The 12,449-nt window shown below is 33.8% G+C and overlaps 1 protein-coding gene and 1 pseudogene across 1 annotated transcript in view; both read right to left on the bottom strand.

The window, feature by feature from the left end:
* The window catches only part of LOC137633137 (piggyBac transposable element-derived protein 4-like), a 64,555-nt gene extending 58,378 nt beyond the window's left edge, over positions 1 to 6,177 (bottom strand). Inside the window, exon 1 of the mRNA XM_068365300.1 lies at positions 4,890 to 6,177. Coding sequence (XP_068221401.1) covers positions 4,890 to 6,177 — 1,288 coding nt within the window. The remainder of the gene's footprint in view (positions 1 to 4,889) is intronic.
* A 2-nt stretch (positions 6,178 to 6,179) lies between these two features.
* Positions 6,180 to 7,370, bottom strand: LOC137637792 (uncharacterized; annotated as a pseudogene).
* Between the last annotated feature and the right edge of the window lie 5,079 nt (positions 7,371 to 12,449).

Here is a 12,449-nt window from a genome sequence, read left to right as displayed (position 1 = left end):
AAGGCGGAAATAAAGAATTTTAATAGAAAATAAGGTTTTCAATTGGATATTATTAAATATTCATTGAAATAACATTTGGAAATCTCTTAGAAAAATGATTTAGTTTTTCTATTGTGGAAGTAATTCTAGTTTCTAAAATGAGTGTTTAAAAATTCAATGATGTCTAATTTCTCATAAATTTACATAATAATATCAGAAATTTTGATTTGAAAAAAAAGTACTTTAACTTGAACGTTCCAAAATCCTCTCCGTCTTTACGGGCTGCCCAGCGGCAAGAGCCCGTGTCTTACTAAGGTAAGGCAATCTACACACACACTCTCCGTCTTCAGGGATATGATATGATGATTAAAAACATTTTACTGGGTTTCATTTTACCTTGATGCGTCAGTGACCCTGGCAGTTATGACGCCGCCTAGTGTCAATGACCTTTGTAGTTGCGACGCTAGGCAACCGAATCAATCTTTCAATGCTAATACAAACCCCGATATAAGGTCTCTCTCTCTCTCTCTCTCTCTCTCTCTCTCTCTCTCTCTCTCTCTCTCTCTCTCTCAGTGGAGTAAATTGTGCCTAGAATAACTCATATATCCAAATTAAAATTCTGGGATTAATGTGAAACACTTTCTCTGTTCCTGCCAAACTCCATAATAATGTCTACAATTGAAAATATACAGCAATCATGTAGCCTTCTTAAATATAATGCTAAACAATATCCGTCCCGAGTTGCAGATTGTTATTATTATTATTATATTTAATATTATTATATTTATTATTATTATTATAACGTAGTTGGAAAGGCCAAGGGTTCCAACAGGGAAAAAATAGCCCCGGGAAGAAAGGAAATAAGGAAACAAATAAACTATGAAAGAAGTAATGAAAAATTAAAACAGAATATTTTGAGAACAGAAATATCATTAAAACAGCCCTTTCACAAATGAATTATAAAAAGAGACTAAGAACAACCTGTTAATCATATAACCATTTGCTGCAAGTTTGAACTTTTGAAATTCCACCGATTCAACTACCTGATTATGAAGATCATTCCACAACTTGGTCATTATGGAAAATTATCATTACACATCAAGTGTGAGAATCCGACGTTTCCCACTAGTTTACCAAGTTTAGTATATATCATTCCAAAAAATTTTAATTAGTATTTATCTAATTTCCATCGTTCATGGCAGTTTTCGGTGATTTTGCTCATGGGGAACATTTGTGTGATTGAATATTTAGGTTTATATTTCTAATATCTAACACATTTCCCATTTCACTTTCTCTTCATTTTCTGTATTCTGGGAATTCTTTCAATAACATGTGGACACAATTCAAACCTCCAACACAGTATAACTTTAGACTTTGTCTATGTTCATGTCTATGTTTCCTTGCTAATAAGGATAGGCTGACTGCTATAAGCAAACAATATATTCCAATCCCTTCATAAGTTCTCGAATCATTAAAATTCTGCTCTAATTGATAGCAAGACATCTTATACTGCAGGATCGCCTGAGGAGGTGACTATTTATAAAGTAAAGGTTAAGGGTGTCTGGTTTCAGTTCTAGTTTCATCAGAATAGATGCTCACCAGAACGTCAGCCGAGGAAGCCCAACCTCCCACTGTGGTGCCAAACCATAGCAATGGCCTCCATAGTAAACACCTCAAACTCATGGATCCAGGTGAGGATCGATCTGCTGCCATGCGAATGCTAGGCGAACACATCACCAATATACAAGCCAGAAGGCCATTAAGTTGCCATATTTTCAATTTGTATACTTTATTGAATAGGGCAAAGAAGAGATGAAGTCCTTCCCTGTCTGTTTCCTAAGCACAAAAATACTGTTTTTCCTATTTGCATAAACCTGATTAATTGTTCTTTATCCAGCCATGCTAAATATTTGCAAGAAAAAACTTTGTATTATTGAAAAGACGCTTGATAAAGTTGGTGCAGTGTTTTACCTTTATTACTTATTAGAGTCACAGGTAATAATAATGGGCCTAAATGAATGGTTAATCAAGAAAAACCTTTGCCTCAAGTAACAAGAATATTAAAACTTCGTTAAATTGATCGTTACCGTTACGATTACATAATCTGTTATATATGTTATTTTGTTATGTTGCTTTCCTTTTCATAATTAATATTTTTGCATTTATTAAGATGCCTACCAGCTAAACACGATTTTTCTCATAAAATTTCTTTTGTTGATTAGTTAATGTAAATATGGTTATTATTACCCAACTAATGCAACGGTTAAAACATATAGATACAGAAGCTTAAAGCATATATATAATTTAAAAGGAAAATATGACGGTGTTTTTATGCTTTGACATCACCGCGCTTGAAGGATCACAGTCCTAAATTTAGGCCTAAGCAATACGAGCTGGCGGTTAACTGACATATGAAAACTCGCTTATTAAGCCATTTTCTAATCTTGCTTTCTAGTTTGGCACTTTTCCTTATTTCTTCATCTGTGGCTTTGATCTAACTGATTTTATTCTTTTATTAACGTATTTCAATTGTCTATGGATAATTGAAACACTTAGGATTTCCTCTGTTCCTTTCATGTAGCCGCTTCTCTCACTCCGAGCACCTCCCACAGAAGCAAATTATCTCCTCGATTTCAAGGACAAAAATGCTCATACAGTTCCCATATAGAAATTATTAAATCCCTTAGTAAATATATATTATTTTGATAAATATATAATTAACATTAATTTTGGAATGGAATTTATATTTTGAGGCTTTCATAATTAAAGAATCACTTTGAAATTTAAAATATCGATATATCATGAAATTATTTTGATGTTTTCTGCGCGTCATCTATTGCACCTGCCTCTGAGCTATAAACCGTATTGTATCCTGGAGTACTCTTCCTTTCCCCATATTCCCCACTTCCCTATTCTTCTTATTATTATTAATATTTACTTCTCTTTCGAAACCTAACCTTTCTTTACCATTATAGTTAAGCAACCAAAACTGTTTCTTATTTTCATCTATAACTCTATCTTTTAAATAATACGTTCTATTATTATTACGATTCCCTCCAATTTTTTGCTACCTTCCTCCTTCTCAGGTAGCTCTCTCTTTCTCTCTCTCTCTCTCTCTCTCTCTCTCTCTCTCTCTCTCTCTCTCTCTCTCTCTCTCTCTCTCTCTCTCTATATATATATATATATATATATATATATATATATATATATATATATATATATATATATATATATATATATATATATATATATATACTGCTTAACCTTTTGCTGGAGATAGTTTACGCCCTTCTTCTGCCTCCGACTAAATCACTTTTCATTCATTCCCACGATCTCCTACTTCCCTGGGACTTGCTGCTATAGCACTTTCTCTTTTAATGGATAGACTCAGTCTATCAACAAATTTCCTTTTCATGGACCTAAAGAGAAGTCTCCCTACCGGGGGCATCTTTCTCCGTCGCCATGCCAGTCACTTTCCCCTTTTTTCACCCCTGTAATCTTGTTTAGTGGCAGCAAGAGGGACCTGTCCCTCAGTCAGTTATACGGGTATTGACTTTGCAGATGGGACGCTTGGTATCTTACCATTACCCTCACCTGGGAACCAAATTCCAGGCTGCTGAATGAGGATAAACTCCCACTACTTTTTGGCCTTACTTCATTAGCTTCGGCTATCTTAATTTAACGTAGTTTAAACATTAATCTGTAAAGTAATATATCATCTCATTGTTTAATTAACCGCATTAGCATTAACGTAAATAAACTTAACCCTTTTCACATTGCAAACGTCTTTTTACAATTCTAATTAAGCTGATTCCATTTTACATTCTCTTACGGCCTGCCAACGCAAGAGCCCGTGTCTTACATAAGGTATGGCAATCTTAACACACACAGTTAATGATTTGTTTCCTTCACGATTCCTTTTATTTTTAGTTTTAAACACCTTCAAATATTTTTCCTTTCCTTCCACAACATTGTGTATATTATCTTCGAGAAAACTTGGATGTCTATGTTAATTAAGTTGATAGAATGCGAAACTACTGTATTATTATTATTATTATTATTATTATTATTAGCTAAGCTAAATCCCTAGTTGGAAAAGCAAGATGCTATAAGCCGAAAGGCTGCAAAAGGGAAAAATAGCCCAGTGAGGAAAGGAAATGAATAAACGATATACGCAGTAATGATAAATTAAAATAGAATATTCTAAAAAGACTAATAGAGATATTTCATAAATAAACTATAAGAAGAATTATGTCAGCCTGTTCAACATAATAACATTTGCAGCAAGTTTGAACCTTTGAAGTCCTACTGATTCCGTAGTGCTGGGAGGATTTTTGTCCCCGAAAAACGTAATTTGACGGCAAATTTTGAAGTTTGTAGAAATTAATTTCTAAGTACCCCCTGATATTGGAAACAATATTTTCCATCTATTCATGACTCTTAAACTCTATATTTTTTTGTTTTTAACACATTTTTTACCATTTTTACCCAAAAACGTACTTTTTCAAAAAAATTACGAAAATTGCATATCATCACAATTGACATGTAAAATGGGTTGGAATATGTTTTTTATGATGAAAAATAACTAAATTAATGAAATATACTGAAATATTGTTATGATTATGTACTTAAATTTTGATTCAAAACTAGTACAAATTTTGTTATATTTTGGAAAATATCAAAAATTGTTAATAAAACCAGAAAAGTTATGGAAGTAAAATCTTATTACAAAAAATATGAAAAAATTACAAACAATTGACAAAAAAGACATATTTACTTCTTTTCATCCTTACATTTACATGTTTTCTTATAATTCATCACAGTATGAAAAATTTCAAAACAGGGGACAACACAAAGAGGAGGGTTTTGTGGGCACTGTTTACAGAAATATGATGTCTGCTTCCTCTTACATGTCCCCTTTCCTTTTTTGCAACATTGAGATGGCAATATTGAACAAACACTACAATTAGGTAGGTACTTCTTATTTTCATACTGAGCAATAAAATGCCTTTCCCCCAAGCGCTTGTTTTCCACCAAGTCCCTAACAACATTATTTCTTCTTGGCTTTGTGTTATATCCTTCTAACAATCCTTTTATTACCTCTTGTCTAAACACAACCTGGGTCAATTTCTTTCTATTTTGCAAGTTGTAACTAATTTTGGAATTTACAAGAGCAACTTCAATCACAAAATGCCAGAGTGTCTGATACCACTTTTTGCTACGGTGATTGAAGGGGTAGGTTGAGCAGAATTGATCAAAAAGGTCTACCCCTCCCATATATTTATTGTACTGAGCTTGCAAAGATGGTTTATCTACTTCCCTTACCCCTTTCTTAGATTGAATAGATTTTTTCACTGTACCTGTGTCCCCAACACTCGAAAGGATATTTACTCTACCACTATCTTGCCAAACGACAGCAACCAATTCCTCATCTTTACTCTTCCACATTATTGGTAGCTGGCCTTTCTTAGGTTTGACTTTTTTCATCTGTGATGGCAAATATTTTCTGTTTGGACGAACTGTCCCACATGCTCCAGTACCTTTACTTCGAAGTTTTTGAAAAAGGGGTACTCCACTAAAAAAGCTGTCCATGTAAACTACATGGCCTTTGTTTTCAAAGCCTTCAAACAAATTTTCTACAACAGATGCACCAAGTCCTTTGCCTTTATTAGAATCTAGCCCCTTCCCTGTGTAAACATCAAATTTCAACAGATAACCAGTCTTAGAGTCACAGAGAGACCAAACCTTAATTCCCCATTTGGTAGGCTTTTTAGGCATGTACTGCTTGAAAAAAAGCCTCCCTTTGAATTTCACAATACTTTCATCTACACTCAAATCTCTACCACTTACATAATATTTAGAATATAGATCTTTCACTATGTCTAAAATTGGTTTTATTTTATAAAGTCTGTCATCATTACCATCAACAGAATTATCTGCAAAATCTAGACAGGAACGGATAATTTCATACCTGTCACGTGACATTATATTGGAAAAACCAGGTGTCTCAGTTAGCCAAAACTTTTTAGAAAAGTAGCTTGCTAGACTACTTGTGTGCACTAATCCCATTGCAATTTCAATAGCAATAAATGCTTTTATTTCCCCTGCATCCACATCTCTCCATGCTCTGTACCGTGATCGAGGGGCTAAAGGTTGCATTTTTTCTATCATGTATGCTGCATACCGGTTAGTTTCCATAGCTACATGATCATATATTTCATTAGGAAACAACTTAGAAAAGCATAAAAATGGAGTGCAGTCATCTAAATTTACAGCCCTATTAGTTTCTGAATAAATTGGTATAGACTTTACCTTTATTGGAGGATCTGTGCCTACATTCTTTATATTCACCCATGAATCATCAGTTAGTGTTTTATTCAAGTCATCATCTTCAACTTCTTCATCAGCATCTTCAACTTCTTCATCAGCATCTTCATCTGCGTCTGCTTCATAATCCTCATATAGTTCTTCTTCCCTTTGTACAAATAAATCTTCTGTTTCTGAGTCTTCTTCTGCAAGAATATCAGCAATCTCCCGTTGTGTTGCACACCTCTTCCTTTTTGAAGCCATTATAGGTGACCCTGAAAGTAAAAAATAAAATTAGCATACCCTAATAAAGAAATTACATTTAAGCTACTAGACATATATATATATATATATATATATATATATATATATATATATATATATATATATATATATATATATACATATACATATACTGTACATATACACACACACATATATATATATATATATATATATATATATTATATATATATATATATAGAGAGAGAGAGAGAGAGAGAGAGAGAGAGAGAGAGAGAGAGAGAGAGAGAGAGAGAGAGGAGAGAGAGAGAGTGAGTAGTATGTAGCCTACCGGTAGCCTATGATTTGTCTTTACAATTCGCATATTATCACATATTTGAAGACACTGATATTAGGCCTAGAGTTTATGGTAATATACATCATATTCTACCATTATAATAAGTCCAGGCCTATACACAAAGCCTATCATAACATAATCGAAGTTGGCCAACTCACAGTAAAATAGGCTTACTAGGCTTGAAAGAGATGCCCTTCATATTACCTCCTATTACACCATATTTTACACTTATTTAATGATTTAATCAGACTTATTATAGTCTACTTATATTCAAGAACTAATTAGAATAAATAAATTATTACTGAAATAAATAATACATACCTTTAAAACCTGATGTTTGTAAACAACGTGAACTTCGTCGCATCAGCTGATAACACCTGTTTTTGTTTACGTTTTGTTTCGTCTTCTGGTCACTAGATGGCAACACCTACTGGACAGCAAACGTTTTCAGCGTACACTTGAATGTCAAAAGTATCGGCGGCGCTATTCAAAAAGTTTTTTCGCCGCCGTGGGGTAAACTCGCTTTTCGCAGTTAAGGGAGAAATTTTAATTTTCGAGTATACTCGCTTTTCGCAGTCAAAGGGTTAGGAAGATCATTCCACAACATCGTCACAGCTGGAATAAAACTTCTAGAGTACTGTGTAGTATTGAGCCTCAAGATGAAGAAGGCCTGACTATTAGAATTAACTACATGCCTAGTGTTACGAACGGGATGAAATTGTCCGGGAAGATCTGAATCTAAAATATGGTCAGAGTTAAAAAATCTTATGCAACATGCATAACGAACTAAGTGAACAGCGGTGCCAGAGATTAATATCTAGATCTGGAATAAGAAACCTAATAGGCCTTAAGTTCAGGTCCAAAAAATTAAGATGAGAATCAGCAGCTGAAGATCAGACAGGAGAACAATAATACTCGAAATAAGGTAGAATTAAAGAATTCAAACCCTTCAGAATAGATTGATCACCAAAAATCTTAAAAGACTGTAAATAAACCAATTTATTTTGTGCCGTTGAAGAAGACACAGACCTAATGAGTTTCTCACAAGTAAATTTACAGTCGAGAATCACACCTAAAATTTTAAAACAGTCATGCAGAGTTAAAGAAACATTATATTACTTATTGTTGAGAGAATCATTGAATTATGTTGATATAATTATGAGCGTTGAAAGAGACAAGTTAAATAAAATAAGAGTATGGTTGTTGTTAAGAGAAACAAAGGAATTGCAAATACTCTTTCGAATGATAACATTAGTGTCTATAACTGCATCTAATGTACTATCTCTCTCTCTCTCTCTCTCTCTCTCTCTCTCTCTCTCTCTCTCTCTCTCTCAATGACTCAAAGATGTGTAAACAACTGTTGCATTGGTGAAAATGTTTTCATAAAATTTTCTTGCTTTAAATATCCTTTGGTTTTATACACGATTTCCCGGATGGAAACAGGAAGTCAAACGCTCCGTAGAAGGTTTCGTTATCGCGGATTACTTAAAACTACATTTAAAAAAAAAGCTATTTTATATGCAAAACAAAAAGGATTAAATATAATGAAAGCATTGGCATGACTTGAACGTCTTCGAAATTCTATGGGTTCTTTACCTACACGAGTAAAGTCTTGATATCTTAAGTTGAAATGCTATTAAAAGTTACTCTTTTCACTAGCGATAGCTTTGCTTGTAAGTCAGTTTCATCATTACTATAGATCTGGGAAGGGGTAGACCTAGGGAAGGGGTAGACCTAGGGGAGGGGTAGACTTAAAAGAACGGGTAGACAAGGAGAAAGGGGTAGACCTAGAAGAAGGGTGAAATAGGGGAGGGATAGACATAAGGGTAGGGTAGATCTAGGGGAAGGAGTAGACCAAGGGAGGAGGGGTGACATACTGGAGGGGATAGACCTAGGGAAGGGATAGTCCTTGGGGAAGAGGTAGACTTGGCCGAAGGGTTAGACATTGGGGAGGGGTATACCTAGTTGGAGGTTAAAACTTAATAAAGGGGTAGACCTAAGGAAAGGAGTAGACTAGGGAGGAGAGGTGACATAAACGATGAGTTACACATAGGGGAGGAATAGACCTTCAGGAAGGGGTAGACATAACATCGACCTAGTGATAATGGAGGCAATATTCCAACACAAACTGAAACCAAACCTGGGCCGGCAACGTATGAACTAACATGTTTAATTTTAATCTGTAAGTTTATAGCGCAGGCGCTTTAATCTTTCATTGTGTATTAAGATTAATTTCATAGTTTTGTTATTTTTATTTTATTTCATAAAGTTTTAGTGTGTTCATTTGAAATTTTCTGTTTTAGATATTTATCATACTATTTTTTAACTTATACAATGTATTCTATTTTAGGCTCTGATGTGGGGAAACATATTTTCCGAAAGCTCAGCAATAAACATGTATATTATGAAAGATTTATTTGAATATTATTATCATTCTTAAATTCCCTTGTAGTTTTTCCTTATTTCCTTTCCTCACTGTATTTTCCTTATTGGAGCCCTTGGGCTTAAAGCATCCTGCTTTTCCAACTAGGGTTGTAGCTTAACAAGTAATTATAACAATAACAACAATAATATTAATATTATAATAAAATTATAATAAAATAATGACATTCAACCCTTCGCGGCGAACACAGATTTTGTTTTTTAGGATTTATCACCTTCTATCCTTTATTCGTCTCTCTTGTTTCAGAAGAATGGAGAAACAAAGAAATCTGATAAGGAAATCAAGAAGAGAGGTTCTCTCTGATGTTGAGAAGTATTTACGCGGGACGAGGAAATTTATTGTAAATTGAAAAACGCAGAGATCGGGAGAGCTGCTCAGGTTAGTAACAAACCGATCCAGAAGGAAATTCCTTTGATCTCTCATTTTGGAAACTTTAAAAAGTAATGACGTCTTACACAAAGCATCAGTATCTTATATATATAATCTCAATTGTTAAAACACCGATTATAGATAAAAAATACCGGAAAATGCTTACTTCCATATTTTGGGTAAAAAAAAAAAAGAAAAAAAAATACCGGATGAATTAATATGTAACAAGGTAATTTGAATTTGGCGTTATATTTCTCGTATAAAAGCGGGAGAAAATGTCTAGAATCGCACACAATGTTTAAGCCTTTAATAATTCTAAAATGCACCTTCAACCAATCACTATTCTTTCTCCTCCAGTATGTTGCTTGTCTGGCTAGTCCCCTCACTTTCTATAACAATCAACCAATTCCCTTTTGACAGCTTTCACTTTTCACTTGGGTGACGGATCGTTTAAAAATACATAAGTTTACTGAGAAAACATTGTATTAGTAATTAGTAATTATTATTATCATTATTATCATTATTATTATTATTATTATTACTACTACTACTACTAGCCAATCTACAACATTTGTTGGAAAAGCAAGATGCTATAAGACCAAGGGCTTATAGCAGGGAAAAATAGCCCAGTGAAGAAAGGAAATAAGGAAATGAATAAACGATGTGAAAAAAATAACAATAAATTATTCTAAAAACAGTAACATCAAAACAGATATTTTATGGAAATTAAAGATTTCGCGTGAATTTCTCAGAAGGGTCAAGTCCATGGTCTAGTGGACCCAGGCTGAAACATACAATAAATCATAGACAAATCGACAGTACATCAATTCATATGCAAAAAAACATTGCATTTTACTGCAGATTTCGCAGTAAAATGCACTCACTGCATAGCCTCTTAGAACAGGTAAACAAAAAAGGATGCTGAAGTTAGGGGTTTAAGGAAAAAAAAAAAAGCCATCAGGACACTTCCTCTACAGCAGTTCACAATAAAAAATACAGTAGAATCAAGTCATTCGGAAGGCGACCCCACATTTAGTGACCTAAACAGGAGAGCATAGGAAGGGCTGAAACAATTAGTTCAGTTGGTCAATCATCGGAGGCCATTTGTAAGGAGGATAACCTGTATTTCTATTTCACTCTCCAAATAGATCCTAATCAAATAGATAATTGATTTTTATCACAAACAACCTGCAATCTGCACAGCAACGATGTGACACAACCACTACTCTCAATATTCAACAATTGCAATCTCTCTCTCTCTCTCTCTCTCTCTCTCTCTCTCTCTCTCTCTCTCTCTCTCTCTCTCTCCCTTCAGGATGCCAGAGAACTTCAATTCAATCACTCTCTCTCTCTCTCTCTCTCTCTCTCTCTCTCTCTCTCTCATATGTCAGGATGCCAGAGAACTTCAATTCAATCTCTCTCTCTCTCTCTCTCTCTCTCTCTCTCTCTCTCTCTCTCTCTCTCTCTCTCCTCTCTCTCAAAAGTGGGACCACGTTTAACGCAAATTAACAAGAAGAGTTTATTTTCAAAAGGTGATCCTTTCCTCGCGAGAGATTCGAATGATTTTCTCAAGGTCGTTTATCCAATTAAATTGCAGACAGCCACCTGGGAGAGATGTTGAGGAAGGAGAATTAGGGGCATGTGCCGAGAGGGAGCATCCGAAGATAACTCAAATAAATTCTCAACGAAAACGAAAGTAAACCACGTAGACTTATGTAATATATATATATATATATATATATATATATATATATATATATATATATATATATATATGTGTGTGTGTGTGTGTGTGTGTATGTATGTATTATGTATACATGTATGTATATGTGTGTGCATATATATATATATATATATATATATAATATATATATATATATATATATATATATATATATATATATATATATATATATATAAAAGCCTACATCAATTCCTCTGCCATGGTTTGTGAATTCAACGTAAACCGAAGATCCACAGCTGTCTGTATGAAAGGTTCGGGGCATGTACTTGAAGAAATGTGAACTATGAATGACCTTTTGGATATTTGCATAACCAAATTTAGTTTTCGATAGAAGTTATTCTGGTTGGTTCCCTTTAAACCTATATCACAGAAAACTAAAAATAAAAACTGGAAAGTATTTTAGCTAATGATTAAGAAAGAATTCTTACAACACCAGGTATTGGGACTACAAAAGAAGTAGTGAAACGCTACCGTGCAGGATGCTAAGTCATAATTGAGGGTTCTAAAATATTTTCAGTTAGTCAATTAATTATGGCCAATACGAGGATTCAGAAATAAATGAAAGTGGCACACACATTTCAATCAATTAAGCAAAACACTATAAACTATCACGAGCTGTAAAAATACCATCATCGTTACCGTGACGAATGTATATCTTCTATTAAAGATATACAGTAAATAATGAAAAGTGTTCTAACTTTTACACGCCTGATTTTTCTTTATTCGTTTATCTTTTACATCCAAATACAAAACTGTCTAATCGATAAACTTCTCTTGTCTTGCTAATACGTCATACATTAGGCAAAGAGAAATTTCAAGATTACAGACATTTTAACAGACTCATTTTACAAAAATTAGCATTATTACTTGTACTATTTCATCATTTCAGCTTGATGGATTTTTTTTATCAAGGATAAAAATGCCTTACCGTAAATGTATTTCAAATAACTATACAATAAGCGTTGGTTCCCAGTCAATCTAGAAACTTCTTCCACTTTAAGTTGCCAAAGTCAGTCATTTACTTGGTT

Source organism: Palaemon carinicauda, chromosome 3 (genome assembly GCF_036898095.1).
Source record: "Palaemon carinicauda isolate YSFRI2023 chromosome 3, ASM3689809v2, whole genome shotgun sequence".
Lineage (NCBI taxonomy): Eukaryota > Metazoa > Arthropoda > Malacostraca > Decapoda > Palaemonidae > Palaemon > Palaemon carinicauda.
The sequence above is the reverse complement of the archived record's forward strand: the minus strand, read 5'-3'. Positions and strand labels throughout refer to the sequence as shown.